The 20,986-nt window shown below is 43.2% G+C and overlaps 1 protein-coding gene across 2 annotated transcripts in view; it reads right to left on the bottom strand.

Moving 5' to 3' along the window:
* Svopl (SVOP like) overlaps nt 1-20,986 on the bottom strand; it is a 65,649-nt gene that overhangs the window by 8,541 nt on the left and 36,122 nt on the right. For both annotated transcript variants that reach the window (XM_020152988.2, XM_074062266.1), the window contains 5 exons: nt 19,978-20,051; nt 18,124-18,329; nt 17,269-17,380; nt 16,247-16,328; nt 14,292-14,381 (listed from right to left, as the gene is read on the bottom strand). In XM_020152988.2, the coding sequence (XP_020008577.2) occupies nt 14,292-14,381; nt 16,247-16,328; nt 17,269-17,380; nt 18,124-18,329; nt 19,978-20,051 (564 nt within the window). The remainder of the gene's footprint in view (nt 1-14,291; nt 14,382-16,246; nt 16,329-17,268; nt 17,381-18,123; nt 18,330-19,977; nt 20,052-20,986) is intronic.

Genomic DNA, 20,986 nt, shown 5'->3' with positions numbered 1-20,986 from the left:
ATTTTAGATCTGTTGAAAGGTGGTATGTCTTAGTGGAAGTTGGGCTGTGCTATAGGCAAAAGGAATCAAGAATCCACAGTGCAGTACTGAACTCTGTGCATTCATGGTCTTTCCCCAGCAGTGGTCTCCCTAGAACCAGATACCTGTGGATACCAAGGAATCTACTCTATGTAACTTTCTTTCTTTTTTTTTTTTTTTAAAGGGATTCACAGGCTGGGCACCAGTAGCTTCCAGCTACTTGGGAGGCCAAAATAGTAATGATCATGGTTTGAGGCCAGCCTGAGAAAATAGTTCACAAGACCCCATCTCCAAAATAATCAGAGCAAAATGGACTGGAGGTGTGGTTTAAGCAGTAGAGTACCTGCTTTACAAATGCAAAGCCCTGAGTTCAAACCCCAGTCCCACCAAAATAAATGGGGCTCACAGCTAAGAGATCTCCTTGGATACCACTAGAGACTTTAGACTTAGACTGTTGGGAAATTGGAAGTGACTTTGGGGACTGTTATAGATGGATTTTTCATTATGAGATGATCATGGGCCTTTGAACATGAAATGTCCCCCACAGGCTCATGTGTTGAATGCTTGGTCCTCAGCTGGTGACAATACTTGGGGACACTGTGGAAGCTTTTTAGGAAGTGAGGCCTTGCTGAAGGAAGTTGGTCACCAGAGATGTGTCCCTAGGAAACGATATCTTGCCCAAGTGCCTTGCTGTTCTCTCCCTTTTCTCTGCTCTAGTCTGCCATGATGTGAAGAAGCTTCTCTGCCACACACTTCTGCTATGATGCTCTTGACTCAAATACATGGAACTAAGCAACCATGGAACTAAGCAACCATGGACTTGAACTCTCTAAAACAGCCAAAATAAATCCTTCCTCCCTTAGATTGTTTCTATCAGGTATTTGATCACAGTGATGCAAAAATAACTATTAAAATGGTTGTATATTAGATGATTAAAATTGTACATGTACAAATACATTTTGTGCATAACATTCAGTGTTCCATTGTTTGTAAACAACAGAGAAATAAAATATAAACAATATTCACCAATAAGACCACAGCTATTTAATTATGGTACATCCATGCATTGGAAATATGTACCTACTTGAAAGAATGAGGTTGGTCTACATGTACCAACATAAAGAGACCAATAGTGAAAAGAGGGAGCTGCAGTTACAATATTTAGATATATATGTAGGGGTGTGCATAGACATGTCTACATATATACTCTCACAAACACCAATATGTAGTGTAAGGTGGAGTTTGACTCTGATCTTTGCTCCACAGTAAATACTCATGATAGGATCCTTGGCCTACTCTCTCAGGCCATTTCAGATCAGTTTAAGAGGTCTGCTCTGCTGTCTCTAGAAACCTCAATTATGTATATAAGAAGCCCTTTCTTGGCTGAAGACATGGGTTAAGTGGTAGCGTGTTTGGCTAACAAGCACAAGGTCATGAGTTCAAACCCCAGTCCCATTAAAAAAAAAAATCCACCATTTTGATTGTGTGAATGAAAAAAGGTAATACAAGAGACTATATTCTGAAGACGGAAGAAGAGGAACAGCATTAGGAATCATGAAAGAGGTGGCGGGATAGCAGAAAAACAGACAACCAGAGGCAACGAAGAAAAGCAGCAAACAGTTCCAAGCCCTCTCCCTGGGGAAGAGGGAAAGCCAAAGACACATTCACAAAGTAAGCCAGATGGCCCTGGTGACAGCCTGGCAATTCTAGATACAAGGTAAGCACATACCTCCCACAAGCAGGGGTTTGATGAGGCAGTGTCTGCTCCAGTGTGGAAGGCTAGCCTCTCCCCTTATCTCAGAGCGCTATAGTAAGAAGCCATCTTGAGAGAGGGCCTATTGCTTCCGACTGAGATACTGTAGGTGCTTGAAAACAAGGAACAGTCACAGCTCAGGGAGTCTTGGGACACCCTACCACAGTGTTTGGATGGCAGATATTTATGAGAGGTGGTTGAGGAGAGGGAGAGGGTCCAACATGGTCATGCAGAGACATTCAAGCACTGAGCCTGTGGGCAGTGTAGTACTCAGACTCCAGGACTGCATACTGGCTGCGTTGTTGGCCGCTAGGCGGGTCAGAATCCTGAGCCAAGACCCTCTGAATCATGTTGTGTATGCATCCCGCAACAGGGAGGTGAACAGTTAGAACCCGAAAGCATTGAAACCAACCTATGGGAAATGCATCCTGGAGTGTATTTGCTGCCAGGTGAATCTGAGGACCCAGAGCCCAAGCCTTCAGAATCACCTGAGTTCCACAGACCCACTTCTAGGAAATACATCCTGGTGTGTGTTTACTGCCAAGCTTGTCTAAGGGCCCTTACCCAGGCCAGCCTGAACAAGCGATTTCCACAGCTTTGGAACAGGGAGGCAAACTGCTAGGAAGGATCTGAAAGCGTGGATGCCCACCACTAGGAATTTCATCCCAGCGTGAGTTTGCTGCAAAGTGGTTCTAAGGAACCCAGCCCAGTCATGTTGAATCACACAATTTCCACAGCCTCCTCCCCTCAACAGAGAAGTGAATTGCTGGGTGGGATCCGAAGAGACTGAGCACCAAGAACTACATCTGATGTGTATACCTGTCAGTCTAGTCTGAGGGACCAAGCCCAGACCCCCTTGAATCACGTGACTTACACACCCTCCTCTCCTACAGAGGGAGGTGAATTCTGGGTGCTTTCAGCACTGAGGCCTGCCACCAGGAACTGCATCACAGCACGTGTTTGTTGCCTGGCAGTCTGAGGGTCCCAAGATCATACCCTTTGAATCATGAGACTTCCACAGCCACCTCCTTCCCACAAGAAGGTGAACTGCATTGAGTATGTAAACACTGAGACAAACAGAGTGACTAGGCCCCTCAGTTCTTCCCCCAGCCAATGCAGAACTCAGTGCTCCCTCTGATTCCCCCAACTCACTTTATGATGTATTCAGGGGTCACCCTGAGGCTTGGACACTTACTGCCCCTGGGAGCTTATGGAGCAAGTGGGAACTTAACAGGCCTACATGCTGTTACGCTCTCTGGAACCATTAGCAGCACCCAATACATAAACAACAGAAGCTTCTACAGAGAAAGCCCAGAAGCAGATATGTGACCCTTCTACAAGAGATTCCAGCTAGTTTACCTCAATCTGAGCAGGGCTGGAGATCAGGCTTGGTGCCCTGATTACATGGGCAAATGCTTGACTACTGAGCCACACCCCCAGTCTAGTCTTGAGAAAGAGCCCCTGAACCTGGCCTCCATACTGTCCTGCCTAAACATTGAGACTATTAGAACTGAAATATTACAGGTGATTAAAACTTTCAAACAATAACTTGGCATCTAATGCATACATCCCAATGCAGAAACACATGAATATGGAAAAAAAAAACACTAATGTCAGCTAAGTTGATGAAATCTCAAAGAGTTCAAAAAAAGCTGGGCGACTAGCTCATAGCTATAATCCTAGCTATTTGGGAGGCTGAGATAGACCACAGCTCAAGGTTATCTCAGGTCAATAGTTTGTGAGACCCTATCACCAAAGTAACCAGAGCAAGATGGACTGGAAGTGTGGCTCATGCAGTAAATTTCCTGATTTGTGAGTGCTTGCTTTGCAAACACAAAACCCTTAATTCAAAACCCTAGTCCCACCCCCAAAAAAAATCTGTTTTCAAAAAAAAGTGTAAGAATGATCAATAAAGAAGACACAAATAAATGCCTGAATGAATTACAAGAAAATTCAAAGAGCCAAGTGCCTGGTGGTTCATGCCTGTAATCCTACTACTCAGAAGAAGGCAGAGATAAGGAGGACCATGGTTCAAAGCTAGCCCTGGCAAACAGTTTGTGAGACCCTATCTCAAAAAACAAAAAACCCATCACAAAAAATGTCTGGTGGAGTGCCTCAAGGTCTAAGCCCCAAGTTCAAGCCCCAGGACTGCAAAAAAGAAAGAAAGAAAAAAGAAAATTCAAAGACCTGAATGAATAAAAGAGACAATGCAAGACATGAAAGAGAAATTCAATAAAGATCTAGAAGTTCTGAAAAAAAAATAAAATTCAAATTCTGGAAATGACTCAATATGTCAAATAAAAAACACAGTTGAAAGTCTCCAATATACTATAATGAAATTGAAGACAGAATATCTGGGCCTGAGGTTAAGGTAGATGTGTCAGAACATGCAGATGAAGACAGAGGGGAAAAAATAAAAGCTAAACTACAAATAGAACATGCATGGCCTCTGGGAAACATTAAAAGACCAAGCCTATGAATCATGGGCATAGAAGGAGAAGAGATACAAGCAAAAGGCATCAAAACATATTTAATAAAATAATAGCAGAAAACATCCCAAGTCTTGAGAAAGAGATGGTCATCCAGGTACAGAAAGCTTTAAAAAGACTCCAAACAGACAAGGTCAGAAAAGAATCTTCTTACTTCATATTATAGTCAAAACAGGTATATAGAACAAGAAAAGAAAACTGGAAGAGAAATGCCAAGTTACCTCTAAAAGGAAACACATCAGAACAACAGCAGATTTCTCAAAAGAAACTAAAAACAAGGAGGGCATGGAATGATGTATTTCAAGCCCTGAAAGAAAATAACTACCAACCTAGATTGCTGTACCCAACAAAGCTACCATTCATAATTGAAGGAGAAATAAAACCTTCCATGATAAATAAAAATTAAAGCAATTCACAACCATTAAACCAGCACTCCAGAAGACACTTAAAGGAATCCTACACAGAAAATAGGAAGGTAAACACAATCACAAAACTACAGGAAAGAATAAATCTCACTGTATGATTAGATAAGAAAATGAGGAAGAATCAAGCACCACAAACCAACAAAATGGCAGGAATTACTACAGACCTTTCAGTATTCTGAATGTTAATAGTCTCAATTCTGCAAACAAAAGACAAAGACTGGTGGGTTGGATTGAAAAATAAGATTGAACCTTTTCTTGCCCACAAGAAACACACCCCACTGGCAAAGACAAACACAGGCTTAGAGTGAAAGGACAGAAAAAGGTTTTCCAAGCAAATGGAACGTGAAAGCAAGCTGGAATAGCTATATTCATATTTGGTAAGGAAGGTTTCAAATCAAAATTAATCAGAAGAGACAAAGAAGGTCACTTCATATTGAAAAAGGGAACACTCTAGCAAGAGGAGATAGCAATAGTAAAAATATGTATACTAGACATAAATGCCCCCAATTTCATAAAGCAAACACCACTGCTCACAAAAACAGACACAGATCCCAACAAAATAGTACCAAGTGAATTTAATACTTCACTCTCACCAATAGACTGGACATCTAGATTCCCCCCCAAAAATAAGGAAACTTCAGAATTCAATGACACTGTAGATCAAACAGATTTAAGACATCTACACAATACACCCAACAGCCACAGAATACACAATTTCCTTAGCAGCCCAAAGAATTCTCCAAAACAGATCATATCTCAGTGCATAAAACAAGACTTAACAAATGCAAAAAAATTGAAATGATTTCTTATATTTTATCAGAGTACAATGGAATAAAGCTAGAAATCAGTTATAATAGTAACTACAGAAAACACATTAGTCTCAAACACATTGAGGCTAAACAATTCACTCTTGAATGACCAATGGTCACCAAAGAAATGAGGGGGGAAATTATTTTTAATTCTAACAAATGTCAATAACATTCAAAGGATCCTTAGGGAATATTTCAAAAACTTTTTTTCTAATAAACTGAAAAATCTAGAATAAATTTCTAAATATGTATGATCTACCTAAATTGACCCAGGAGGATATAAACCATTAAACAGAGGTATAGCAAGAAATGAAATTTAAGCAGTAGTAGTCTTGCAACAAGAACAAAAAAATAAATCCCAGGACTAGATAGATTCACTCCTGAATTCTACCAGAACTTTAAAGAACAAACACAAATGCTCCTCAAACTATTCCATAAAATAGAAAGGGAAGGAATGCTACCAAACTCATTTTATGAAACCAGTATTACCCTAATACCAAAACAAAATTCAACATGACAAAAAAAAGAAAATTACAGACTAATTTCCTTGATGAACACAGATGCTAACGTTCCCAATAAAACCAGAGAGCTGGAGGTGCCAAAGTGGCCTTTGGATTTGGAGTTCTGAGCAGGAACTGAGTGGGTATGGGAACAGGAGGCAGTGAAGGGGAGACAGTGGGAACACAGAGAACCCATCCAGGAGTTTGGCTGAAAGAGAGGGGCAGTAGGGTTGAATTTATAGCATGTTACTGGAAAAGGGAGCGCATTAAAGGCTGGCTGGAAGCATTCAGCATGGAGGGTGGATTGAAACCACAGACAGTGCAAACCCAAAAAGCCAGGCACTCAAATGAGACACCATCCAGAAGGAGTTCAGTAAGCTGGCTGTGGAAGAATCAGCACACGAAAAATGTGAAAATAAATGTTACAATGAAAGAAAACAATCCACTCCAAATAGCAATAAATACCCAGAAAATGCTCAGGAGTGAACTTAAGACACGCAGAATCTATTTGAAGAAAGCAATAAAGTCCCAGCAAGCGGCAAAGAAAATTGAGAAAACAGACAAATCTTAGGTAGCAACATTACAAAAAGCCAATTTTCCTAAATTAACCAACACATTTAATGAATTAACAATTGAAAGTTTAATAGGATTTGGGGAAACACTGGAGGCAGGATTTAACAAATGATTCTAACGTATTTGAGAACAAAGAGCAGTGAGGTGTTTTTAAGCAGCCATTTAAAAAATGTTCTATAAATATTAGTAAAGAAAAGAACATGACAGTGAAGAAAACAGAGAGGTGGATATACTAAAATAGTTCAGAATAGGCCACATAATTGTGGGAACATAGGTAACGAGACATTTCGAATCCCTGAGCAAAAACTGTATTGCTCAATAATAGAACTGAACCAGCAGCTTGTCGTCTGGGAAATCCTGAAGCGCTTTACCACACTAAGTAGGTAGGCACTATTACCACTTCAGCCATGCCTCCAACACTTCTACGTATGTTATACTTCACTGAAAAGTTGGCCTTCCCTCCATTTTCCCTCCCTCCCCACTCAGCAAAAGCATGGTCAGAGAGGACCCAGAAGTGCGTACGTTCACAGTCCTAATCATAGAATCCAGAATATCTTTTGGCAATACAGGGGTTTGAATCCAGGACCTCATGCTTGCTAGGCAGGCACTCTGCCACTTTAGCCACACCACCAGCCCTGTTTTGTGTTTGATATTTTTGAGATAGGGTCTTGTGACCTATTTGCCTGGGCTGATTTTGAACCATGATCCTCCTGATCTCTGCCTCCTGAGTAGCTAGGATTACAGGCGTGAGCTGCAGGCACCCAGCTAGAATTCAGAAATTACAGAGGGAAATATTGATTATTTAAGTATCTATGAACGGAAAACTCCTACACAGAAAAAAAGAGTGCATACACAAAAATGAAATGGTAACCTGGAGAGGGGAACTATTTTCAATCTGTCAGAAAATGGTAAGAAAAATTTCTGAAGGAGTCTCACAAATTAATGTTTTAAAAACCAAGTTGAAAAATGGACAAGTAACTAAGCAGGCAAGCTTAAAAAAATTAAAATATTCAAATATGAAAAGGGTGGTATCACTTCTGAATGAAAGTATCACTAACTGCATCAATAAAAGGTATCACTTCTTGCCAGTGAGACCAGCAGAGGAACAGCTACAAAGGTACCTGAAGCAACAGGACTGCCGTTCACAGGGGCAGGCTTCCCCAGGAGAACTTCAGCACAAAGCACCAAAATGTAGACTCAGAAAACCTCTTGACTAACCAGTCAACTTCCAGGGATCCACCCTTGGGAGATAATTCATAGTTAGATAAAAATATAAGCACGGAGAGGCTCGTTATTGTTTATATGAGAAAATACCTGGAATAACGTAGGTGTTCAAGGATACAGAGCCAATGAAGTCACTGAAAAGTAACTTGGGGTATATGTCCAGTACTTGGGGGAATTCAACAGGACTTTTTATATTTGTGGACATGAAAAATATCTGCAAAAAGAAGTATGGGAACTATGATCATATTTGGGTAAAATGTATACATACATTTCCATATACACATGGAAAGATGCATTCAAAGAACTTCATTCAAATTACTTCTAAATAGTGAAATAGTAGGTAGTAAAAATTTAATTCTAACTTTGTAAGTTTTCCGCTTCCAGTAGGAGAGAAAAAAAATCACACATGGTCAGTCACACATGGGAATCTCTTAAATGACTCAAAATATAGCAAACACAAACATGAATGAGCCTCAAGTGACACTGACAAAGATCCTCTCCTTGACAAGACCCTCTAGCCAGGCTCCTCTGAGCCCTCTTCTCAGCCAGGCCTCAACCTTGGCGTAAGGACTTGAACAAGCGCTGACACTTTCTAACAGCTCAAGGCCACATCTCTAGGATGGCCCTGACCCTTTAAAGCCCTGCTAGAGAAAACTCAAGGTGTCCAAAAGATTTGCTTATTCCAGCCAACACCTGTACACAGAGCCTAGTCTCTCGGCCTCTATGGAGGGTAGAAGGCCAATTTTCATATGCAGTACCAACACCCCCTTGCCAATTTTTGTGACTTTTCACTTCCCTGACTCTGCTCGAGCTCCTGGCCTCCCCTCTCCCCTTCCTTCATGTTCCCTTTCAAACCCCCAGTCACCTCTGTACTGAGGGAAGTCCAGTTCCATTCACACTGGACTTTTATTTCCCCTACTGGAATGATTATTACTGACTGAAATCTGCCCTAACCACTTTAGTGAGTGTCCGGGTTTATCTTTGAGAAGGCAGTTTTCTCCATAAGTGGTTTATTAAAATTTACTTATGAAAACATTGGGCCATGTAGTTTTTATTCCCATTGACTTGTGGAGTTAGTTCTATCCCACCTGGTGCATGGACTCACCAGTTTCCATGCGTCAAGGAAAGGTCAGGCAATTGAAGGTCAACAAATCACTGTCAGCTGTGACAGTTAAATTAGGTGTTTTTGATATCCTTGAAAGATAAGGGCTAGTCTTACTTCCTTATCTTAGGCGGATTTTTTTTATGCAGAAACTTAAAATTGTTATGCAACCAGATATACCATGTCTTCTTATCTCTTTATACTCTAAGAGAAAGAGTTTTCTAGAATTCTGAACACTCCCTTCTCATGTCCACAGTACATGGCAATGGGAAATTAAAGTCGCCTTAAATGCCCTTAAATTATTCCCCCTTCTTCCTAAAACCCATTCCTTACAATGCCAGGGAAGCACATTCTCTGCCTGAATGTCTCACCACTGAGTCACCAATGCCATTTTCTATTCCTGAAACACACCAAAAGGCTCTGTGGCAATTGTCATTCGACACGAAAGGCTATTGCTCTTTACACAGTTGTCAACTTACACTTTAAGTCTCGACTCCGATGACACCTTCTCAGATTTCACAATCTAAAATTAAATTATTTCCATCTTTACAAAGTACCCAACTTCAGCCAGGTGCCAGTGGTTCATGCCTGTAATCCTAGCTTCTCCAGAGGCAGAGATCAGGAGGATCGAAGTTCAATGTCAGTCCAGCAAATAGCTTACAAGACCCTATCTCAAAAATACCCAGCACAAAACAGGCTGGTGGAGTGACTCAAGTGGTAGAGTGCCTGCCTAGTAATCGTGAGGCCCTGAGTTCAAACCCTAGTACTGAAAAAAAAAAAAGAAAGTACCCAACTTCAATGTCAATTTCTGGAGACGGGAGTCTTATCCTGCGCTGCCAAATTTTTAACAACAGGTTCTCAAAACAGCAAAGGCCCTGACATACAGCATTCGTCAACTTCCATGATCTAAATAATACTACTCGGGCTAATTTGAACAATCTGCTACTAAATAGCTTGAGGAACTTCCTGATAATCGAACAATCAGCTTTTCACAAGCCACTACAGGCTAAGGTAGCACAGCACTGGACCCCATCTGTTATTAGCTGCTTCAGAGAAACAGAACTGAGACTGCTGTGGTTTGAGTTTGTCTCCCAAAGGTCGTTTATTGGAGCATGGTCCTCAGAGAAGTGATACTAAGAGGTAGAGACTAGCCAGGAGTCCTAGTTGAGGGTGTGCCCTTAAATGGGACGTGGGACCCCAGCCTCTCTGGCTTCCTGTACTTTCTGTCTGGTAATGTGATCTCTCCCTCTTGTATGTGTCCACTCACCAGAGGCTGAACTGGGGGTTCCTGACCTTGCATTTTGGGCCTCCAAAACGCTGAGCTAAGTAAACCTCTTTATATTTATTTTGCTTTAGTAATGAGAAATCTACTAATAAAAGGGCAATGCCAGGCATAGAGTTCAACAAATGTTAGTTGAATGTTCACTTGGAATAATTTAATTCTTAACTCTAGTTTATCAAATACAGATTACAGCTCTGAATCCTTTTTGGTGTTCTAATTGCTAAACTATATAAGAAGTTCTTCGGCTGGGGACATGGCTCAAGTGACAGAGCAGCTGCTCAGCAAATGGGTACTCAAGTGTCTCAAAAAAAAAAAAATCATGTGAAGACTGGGTGCAGTGGCTTAAACCAATAAACCTAGTGACTTGGGAGGCAGAGATCTGGAGAATTGAGGCTCAAAGCCAGTCTGAGCAAAAAGTTTGAGAGTCCCCAACCAATGGCTTAATGTGCTGATACATGCCTTTCATCCTGCTATGCAGGGCAGTACAAATAGAACGGTCATGGTCCACGTAAACCCAGGCATAACGAAAGATCTCATCTCAAAAATAACCAATATAAAAAGGGCTGGCAGAGTGGCTCAAGGGTAGAGCACCTGCCTAGCAAGTGCATGCCCAAGTTTACCTCTTACTATCACAAAAAAACCCCAAGAAGTTCTCTAAAATTGGTAGAAAATGACTCTAGGAACAATTTCACTAAAATAGGATCCAAAGTGAAAAGGGCCCCTGCCTTCTAAGAACGGGGCTCATCTGCCTCACTTCCTTCTGAATCCTGAGAGGCAAAATGAATTCAACTAGGAAGAAAGAACACAGGAGAATGCTGCACAGAAGCCATAGAAGAGCTGTCTGGCTGTGCTCTGGTGGAGTTTGGGCCTTGAGGGGGCAATAAGATTAAAGAGAAATTGGGGCAACAGGCCCACCACTGGTGGCAACAGAAGGGGTCCCACAAAGAGGATGTTCACAAGTTTTGCTGGCATTGTGAATGGTCTTCGCCACTGACATTCCTTTAAGAAGCTTTGTAAAGACTTAAATGCTTTCAGTGCTTTCTTTGGGCGCTGCAGTCTCCTTTGAGGGATGGCGTGCTTAAGTCTGGCCACAAGGGGGCAGTCGTGCTCTCGCACCAGGCCCTCTCCACAGCCACAGCACCCCAGCTAGGAGGCCTGCACTGCAAACCTGGGTGAAGCCCAAGACAGGCGTATGCTGGAAGGTCTGGCTATCCCGAGGAGGAACCAGCAGTCCACAGGTCACTAACCAGGGGATGCCTGCTGTCACGCCCAATGTCTGTGTCCCTCCAAAATCCCCATGGTGACATCCTAACCCCAGATGTGATGCTATTATAGTTAGAAATGGGGCCTTCGAAGGTAATCAAGCCATGAAAATGGAGCCCTCCTGAGTGAGGTTTGTGTTCTTAGGGCCAAACATGGAGACACGAAGCGAAGGCAGCCATCTGCAAGACGGGAAGAGGGCCCGCACCAGAACCCTGCCATGCGGGAACCTTACCTTAAACTTCCATCCTGCAGAACCGTGAGAAAGAAATTTCTGGTACTTATAAGACACTAAGCCTATGGTATTTTGTCACAGCAGCCTGAGCTAAGACATCTGGCTAGGGTTTAGGGGCTTTAGTTCTGGAAGTTTCCCAGAGTAAGGGAAGGAACAGAGAGCCCTGACCTCCATGTCCTGGTGCCTTCTGTTTGTTAGTGAGTCTTCAATATTCTGGAAGCAAAATTCTCCTTTAGTTGTTTTCTTAGACAACACACTCATGACTCCTGTGACTTCTATTGTCCTTCCTTCCTTCCTTCCGTCCGTCCTTCCTTCTCACTGTGTACCTCAGGCTGACCTCCGACTCACAGTCCTCTTGCCTCAGCCTCCCAAGTGCTGAGATTACATGTGTGCACCACCTTGCCCAGAAACCCTAAATTTTTGATCAGTACTTAATGTTTGAGAGCCACCTCCAAGGGAAGGCTGACTGATTAGCTCATGACAATGACACCAAAACCTATTGTATGTTCAGAGCAGCTCACCCCATGGCAAACATAGGCAAGTACCCTAGGAGTAAACACAAAACTTCCCAGATCCTAAAGCACCCAATCCAAACCTGTTAAGTAAAGCAAACTGTTGCTTTGTTATCATTTAGTGGACTTGTTTTTCTTCTCTTTCTCCTCCTCCTCCTCCCTCCCTCTGTCCCTTCCTTCTTGAGTCCCTTGAATCAGCAACTGTCTAACTAGCATTTACAGAGGCAGCCCTGACAGCCAAACACTCTAGGACATAAGTCACAGGTGCTCAGAAACATGAAATAAGCTATTTCTTCCTGAGGAACAACAACAACAAAAAAGCTAATTCCTCCTGAGGAATGATGCCTTACCTTTCTCAGTCAAGTAGTCCTGCCTTGCAAAGCCAATGTTAATGTCTTTATATGGTCATTAGTGCTGCACTCTGAGAAGTAGCAATGCTGTCTTTCTTAACTTCTGTTATCAGGCAGTGTTTACTTGAGTACCATTTTGCTCTTAGACATTGCTGTGGTTATTTATCAACTGTTCACTACATATCAATTACTCACCTATTACTCTCATTTAATTCCCAGAATAGACCTATGCAACGGTGCTATCATTCAGTTCCATGCTATAAACGAGGGTGCATAGAAACAGGAGCGATACCTGTACAGAGTCAGGAGTCCACCACGGCCCCAGGGTGTGAAGAGCAGCCCCGCACACTGCCTCAGTTGGATTCTTGCCTGATCTACAAACCCACTGAAAGCAGCATCTCTTCCATAAATAACCCTGAGTCCCCAGGAAGAATGCTGCAGGTGGTGGCTGGGAGCCCAGACACTCCATTCCTTATGAAAGCTGGGGACATGAACCATGCCTCAGCTTAGCTGTCCAGAGATAGAGTCAGTATTTTATTCCTTTCTTTCACCAGTAGACTTTTTTTCTGAAAATGATGAAATAATAGGCATGAAGGAATTTTGAAAAGCTGTAGCACAAGACAAAAGCAGCCTCTGTTTTTAAGACAGGTGGGACAAATGCTCCCAAGAGAGGTAAAAACTTGGTGGTCACAGAATCCTGCTTAAGTTACAGGAAACCAACCCCACCTCTACTCCACTTACAGCAACTGCCTTCCTCTGAAAGCTTCATCTTCCACATCACGTTGATGTGGCTCAAGCATGGACCACTGGGCCAATGAGAGGCCCTTCCTAGGGATTCAGGGAGAACTAACCAGTGTCTTCAGTGCAGTGGCTGAAGCTAAGGATGGGGGATGGGGGAATGTGTGGGAGGCAAGCTCTTCAGCTGGTTTTCACAGCGACAAGAGTAAAACCTGTCTCCAGGCTCGGGCTGGGCTGAGTGGCCAAGGCCCCAGACACACAGGAGGAGGACATGGCCTGGGTTCCTACCAGCCTTCACCTCCCAGATCAGGGCCCATTCCTGCCTTTATTACCTCAGTCAGGTCAGGTGGATTTCTGTTTCTCGTGGCCAAAAGAAAATGGCCAGTGCAGAGAGACAAGACGTATAGCCTTCTGAGAACCAATGGTCCTGTGAGTCACCTTATCTGCCTGTTGGCACTCCTGAAACAGGCTTTATCCATCGTGCCAGGTTCCCCTGGATTTTATCAAAGCCTGTGCCAGGTTTGCAAATGCACTAAACATCCTCTGCCCAATACTTTCCCTCTGCTTTTTCTTTCCACCTTCTTGCCCCTCAGCTCCACCTCTCTGCCCCTCAGCCCTACCTCCTGCCCTTGAGCTCCACTCCCTGCCCCTAGGCTGCACCTCTCTGTGTCTTGGCAATTTGGGGCTGTTTTTCAGTTGCTCATCTGGGTAACCAATCTGACACAAATCTAACACCATATCTAGCTCAGAGCCCGTGAGCATCCAACTGCTTAAGCTCCTTCTGTCTTGTGTCTCACTTCCTTTTGCATGCTCCCCAACAGTACCCAAACTCCAACGGTACCCAAACTCCAAATGCAGTACAAAGAATTGACCGGAAGCCTGGAAGCAGCATCATAACCTCGTTCTCTATCCACATTCACCTAACAGTGGGGAAACTCATGAAGGCAGCAGAATTCCTTGATCTGAAGGCACTGGGGTCCCTCTTCCCTCACCATCCCCAGGCTCCCTCTCCCTGCCGTACCTGGGATATAAAAGGTGCCACCATGGCACCAATGCGGCACAAGGAGCCACTGGTTCCCATCCCCAGAGCGCGCATCGTGGTGGGGTAGACCTGCAGGGAGAGGCATGGAAAGCCCTGGTCAGTGATTCCCTCCTTCCTGAATTCTTCCCCTCACTTCCTGCCTAGGTCAGGCCAGGGTATATAGAATAGCAAATAGACTTCAGAATGCAGAAGATGCTCGTTTTCCCTGGAACCCAACTTCAAATTTTTATAACTATAAGTAGACATTATAACAATAAGTATCAGTCAAAAATAAAAACTGAGAAAGCATCCTTTAAGTGAGCAATTTCCAAAAAATACATGCTTAATCATATTCAAATATGATCTTTTTTTTCTGGTGGTACTGGGGTTGAACTCAGGGTTTCAACCACTTAATTCACACCTCCAGTCCATTTTGCTCTGGTTATTTTGGAGATGGAGTCTTATGAACTATTTTACCCAGGATGGCCTTGAACAACAATCCTCCCTATCTCAGCCTCCCAAGTAGCTAGGATTATAGGTATCAGCTACAAGCACCCAGCTCAGATATGATTTGTGTGGGAAGAAAAGGGAATAATTCTCTCTGTGACTTTCATGGTTTTTCACAGGTCAAATCTCTACATGAACAGACTTCCCCATTTCCTGGATGAAAATAAGTACATCTTGGGCTGGCAGAGTGGCTCAAGTGCTAGAAACCTGCCTTGCAAGCATGAGGTCCTGAGTTCAAAACCCAGTACCACCAAAAAAAAAAAAGAGAGAGAGAAAGAAAGAAAATGAGCAAATCTTTACCAGTCCCTAGCACTGTTCACTCCAGCATACTGAATGAGAAAACTGGTTAAAATACTGTCAGGTTTTCTTCTCAAATTTTTTTTGGCCACACTGGGGTTTTGAACTCAGGGCCTCACACTTGTAAGGCAGGTACTTGACCACTTGAGCCACTCCAACAGCCCTAAAAATATTATTTAATTCTAGGAATCTCAGCTCTTTATGACAGCAGCTTATGAGAAAATTTCCCAGGTGCCTTGCATATAGGATATGTATTAAGTCAATAAATTAATGACTAGAGCAAAAATCACAATTATATAACATAACAGAGTGAAAGAAGGAAACGATTTTTCAAGTGAAAAAATACATTCAACTTTCAAAAAGTCCACATGCTTCTTGTCCTTCTGACTTCTGAAGGCATGGAGCCAGGTAGTGGCTGGGTTTTCACAGGTCAGCTTGCAATGGTTAATGTTGCTTGTCAGTCTCATTGAATTTAGAGACACCAAGCCATTAGAAAACCACACTTCTGGGTGTGTCTGGGACAGTGTTTAAAGACAAGATTAGATCATGAGGGCTTTGACTTAATCCATGAATTAATCCATGGATGGATTCAAAGACTGAATGGACTATTGGCAAGTGGTAGAACTGCCAGGTGGAAGGCAGAGCCTAGTGGGAGGAAGTGGGACAGTGGGGCAGGCTTTAGCAGGGTGTATCTTGATGCTGGCCCTGCCCCTTCCTGTTACTCCACTTCCTGGCTGCCATGAGGTGAATAGCTTTCCTCTGTCATGCTCTTCCTCCATGGTGTTTCTGCCTTGTCTTGGCCTGAAAGCCATGGAGTCAGGCAAGTGTGGACTGGAACCTCTGAAAACATGAGCGTCTTTAAATTGTTTCTCTCAAGCGTTTGTCACAGCAATGAAAAGTCTGACTGACAATGCTGTTTGTGAGAAAGGGAGAAGGTCCTGTCTTTCCTCTGGGGTTGACTTTCTATAGAATAAACAGAAGGGGAGAAATTCATGTCAAATAAACTTTCTAGTGTTATTTTAGTGGAAGGTTTTTAAGAAAAGTTATCAAAAGTTAACAGAAGTTGGAGTGCACTGTCCATGGATGGAGGTCCTCCCTAAATAGTTCATCTTCTGTACCCTGATGTAACCAACCCCCTTCCCAAAACTCACCTCAGCAGTGTAAATGTAGATGGTGTTGAAGTTTGCTGCCACCAGGGCCCTCAGCATGAAGAGGAACCCAATGAGGCCGGCCCTACAGAACAGGAAGCAGAGGGAAGTTACACAAGGCGACAGAGGGTCTTCCAGGGTCCAGCCCCATGGGCACTGTGGAGGCTAAGACACAGTCACACATAACCCAGAACCTCAGGGAGGTGCTGCTTCTCAATTGGCCTAACTATGGGGTCCTAAAGATAACTTCCACCCAGTCCATCTCCCCAAGTGGATCGTTCCAGCCTAGCCCCTGGATGAATACATGACCTGAAAAATGGTGCAGTTAGTAGAACACAGGATATACAGTCATTCCTCAGTATCCATGAGATTCCAGAACACACATGCATGTACACACACACACACACACACACACACACACACACACATCCTCTTGTATACTTTAAATCATTTCCAGATTCCTTGTAATGTCTAATGGAAGGTGCTATGTAAAAACTGTACTTTTGGTATTGTTTAAAGAACAAAGACAGAAGGGGAGAGTCTGTACATGCTTATACAAATGCAAATTTTTAAAATATTTCAATCTGTGGTTGGTTGAATCTGTGGATACAGAATCTAGGGATCTAGGGTTGCAAATCATGTGTGAAATGAATTCCACACCACAGACATGTTATTGATGTCACTAAACTTATTGGTTCAGCTAGTTTGGTAAACAATCGGGGTTGCTCTCCAGTTCTCCAGGAAGCTTTGCATAAATACCCTAAATATTTTGGTGGGTCAAGTGAGTACCCCAACACTGGACTCATATCCCAAGGTAGCTGAAGGGGGCAGAGGCACAGGAGGAGGGAAGTGGACATGGGAGGTACCAGGCCAGAGCCTTCAAGTCACAAAAGCAGCCCCTTCTCTACTCTCCCTGGTGAAAGGAACTCATCCCAGACCCCAGTGAGCACCGGGGATCAGGAGCTCCATTTGAAAATCACTGCACAAAACTTGTTTGTTTTGAAACAACCAAAGGGAAAAACCACCTTGAGGTACAGATGTTGAGGAGCAGGAAGAACAAAGCGGTGCAGCCCATGGTGACTGACAGGCTAAGCCGTCTCCCCAGGAAGTTGATGCCTAGGATGTTCAAGGGGTTCACTAGAAAGAAAACAGCAAAGGAAATCTGTGGACGCTTGGAACACAAGAAGCGTTCATCAACACTGACATGGGTTCATTCTTGCCGTTCAGGAAGAAGCAACTTCCTTTCAAAGCTGAGGCCCACAGTCACCAAATTCACGACTCTTTCAATGTTCTTTTTCCAGCATGGTCTAGGATCGACAAGCACTGGTGTACGTAAAGAATGTTTGACGCCCAGGGTGCTTGCTATGTTACGTAGGTTTATTGTTATCTGCCAGCTTCCTGGATCGATAATTTAAATGTTTTATACTATTGTACCAGGTTTGTTTTTTGTGAGACAAGGTCTTGCCATGTAGCTCAGGCTGGCCTTGAACTCTTGATCCTCCTGCCTCCAAAGTGCTGGAATTACAGGCATGTACTACCACACTCAGTTTGGTACCATTGATTTTTAAGTGCCATCATTTTATGTCAGCAAATACAGAAATGGTTGAAACCCAACAAGAACATCATAAGAACATCTCAACTTTGGAGACGTTAAAATGCAAACAAAAGTGCATTTTAGAATTGAAATATAGTAGTTCAAAGCTTTGCTCCTCCAGACTTCTCTTCCCCACACCAATCCAAATCAGAGACAAGTCAGCATGGGTCAAAGAGTTGGGAACTGGTGCTAGGCAGGAGCCCTGTCACAGAGCAACCTTCTCTCCTGAATCGCAGCATCCCACCCGCAACAGAGAGAGGACCCCAACACATAGAAGAACAGTTACAAGCGATTTCCCCGATGGTGCTGAAGATCATCGTCTGATAGTCAGAGGGAGCAAACAGGTGGCAGTAGCAGGGGCTCTGACTTTCCTCTGAGTCCCCTCCGGTCACCACCACCTCCGACTCTGACTTTGAACCACAGACCAGGTCCCGCTCCAGCAGCTCGGCGCTGGCCAGGATAACCCCGTAGTAGGCAAAGGAAATCCCCAGCCTGGAAGTCAGAAAGAGCATCATTAGCACAAGCTTCCCTGGACCAGAAGGATGGAAGGACCGGGAGAGGCAGTGGGAAGAGGGAGGGTGCCCGGTGGAAGGCACAGGAGGGGAAAGGCAGCTCAGGTGTCATCCACAGCACCCATGGGAACGTCTTTTGGGAAACACATGTACACATTTCTATTGGGTGTAAACTTAGGAACAGAATTACCGGATCAGGAGATGCACACGTTCAACTGAACAGATCCCACCAAGCATCTTCCAAATGGCTGGACTAACTCGAACTGCAGGCAGTACATATGATCACTTCAGCTGTACTCAAATCCCCCGACATGTGGCTTAGTCAGTCTTTTTCATTTTAGCCATGCTTGTGTACTGGTGGACTTAGGATGGCATCTTGTTGGGTTTTAATTTACATTTCACTGATGACTTCAAAGTTAAGCTTTTTTGGGGGTTGGGGGAACTAGAGGTTTGAAGTCAGGGTTTTGCCCTTGCAAAGCAGGTGCTCTACTACTTGAGCCACACCTCCAGTCCATTTTGTTCTGGTTATTTTGGCAATGTGGGTTTGGGAATTATTTTCTCAGGCTGGCCTTGAACTATGATCGTCAGCCTCTCAAGTAGCTAGCATTACAGGTGTGAGCCACCAGCACCCAGCTGAAAGTTGAGCATTTTTTCATGTTATCTGATTTACAATTTTAGTAACATGCATATTCAAGTTTCTTGCTTATTTCTAAACTTAGTTGTCTATCTTTCTCTTGCTGGAAAAAATTACATGTATGACATACACATATTTACACATACAGCATTTATTGTACAGATGATATGTATATGTCTAGCTCCAAAAGTTTGTTGGCTATATCTATCATCTATCTATCTATCTATCATCTATCTATCTATCAATCTATCTTGCAAATTTGTCCTCCCAGTTGGTAGCTTTTATGGCTAATTTAATGTAGTAAAAGTCATCAGTCTTTTCCCTTATACTTAGCACTTTAGGGTCCTTTTTAGGAATTCTTCGCTTACTGAAGGTCGAGGCTACCGAGAAAGAAAGCATAGAGAGGACCACGAGAGGCAGTCCCACTGAACTTGTCACTGGCAGCTTCAAAGGGACAGTTTCTGCTATGGGGTGAGGACAAAGACCAGGCTGCAAAAGAGCAGGAAGTGAGCACATGTGCTCATAAGAAAACTTCTCTTTGTTAAAATGTCATTATTTTTGGTGTTGGTAGCGGTTGTATGGTGTTAGTAGAAAGATAAGACATTGTTAGAGGAAATGTTTGGAGTCTGTCTGCCCTGTGTTTTTTCTCAGTGTACTGAGAGTGGATTTACAGTCATCCTCCCCCCACCCTCATCCAAGACCCCCAGGGGATGCCCAGACCACGGATATTCGTATACATACCGATGATAAAGTTTAATTTTAAATTAGGCACAGTAAGAGGTTAACAACAACTAATGATAACATAGAACAATTGTAACAAATACTGTAATGAAGGGAGTCAAGACAAATATTAATATTTTTGACCATGCTTGACCACAGGTTACCGAAATCTTAAGAAGCAAAACCACAGTGAAGAAGGGACTATGGAACTTAAGTGGGCTTCCTCCAAATGCCTGCTTATTTAAAACTAGTTTTGAGGTAACTGCATTCTTACCATATGACCCAGGTCTGTAATGTGGTCCGTAGATATTTAGCATCCAATAGGTCTGCAAATCTGCCTCTTTTATCCTTAGGTAATGAAAATGAGGAAAAAGAATGCATACAGTAGGTTAAGGCTGAAGAAGTAGTTTTCCAAAATTTTAGGTCAGAGAAAAGAAGATAATGGTGGGCATATGGTGGATCAAGATAACCATGTGATAATTTGGATGTGATGTGCCCCCCAAAAGGGCTCATGTTTGAAGGCTTGTTCCCAGCTGATGGGGCCTGTCACTGACAGGTGATGGATCATGAGGACTCTTACCTAATCCATCAATGGATGGATCCCCTGGTGGGTTCAAAATCTGATGGCAACTTTCAGAGGCGGGGCCTAGTTGGAGGAAGTAGACCACTGGAGACATGCCCTTGGGGACTAGATCTTGTGCCAGTCCCCTCTCTGTTGCTCTCTGCTTCCTGGCTGCCAGGAAGTAACCAGTTCTACTCCACTGTGCTCTTCTGCCATTTTGCTCTGCCTCACCACAGGCCCAGAAACAATGGAGTCAGTGGACCAGGACTGTAACTTCTGGAACCATGAGCCAAAAGAAATCCTTCCACTTTTTAAGTTGTTTATGTCCTATATTTTGTCACAGTGGAAGAAACTAACATAACGCTCAGCTCTCCTGGCACAGCTCACCCAGGCCCTCTAGATAACAGTTCTTAACATGATCGCCTCAGCCAGGCAGTCTTTGCCATTTCATTGCCATTGGCAAGTGGCAGAACTCACGGGACTGAGAACTAATGCTCTCCTTCTTCTCCTCTTCACCAGAGTTGGGCTGGGTGGGGAAGGAAGGATGAGACGCAGTACTACAATTTCCTTAAAATTCATGGGAGAACCCTGGGAATCATTTTATATCAGTAAACTTCAAAATCTAGATGAATTAAATAATTTTCTTTAAAATATCCATAAATATAACCAAAATTGACTCGATCCAAAGTTAAAATGAAAGTAGGCTATAACCTTTAAGAAA

This window comes from Castor canadensis, chromosome 2 (assembly GCF_047511655.1).
Source record: "Castor canadensis chromosome 2, mCasCan1.hap1v2, whole genome shotgun sequence".
In the NCBI taxonomy this organism is placed as follows: Eukaryota; Metazoa; Chordata; class Mammalia; order Rodentia; family Castoridae; genus Castor; species Castor canadensis.
This window is presented reverse-complemented; position numbering and strand designations above follow the sequence as displayed.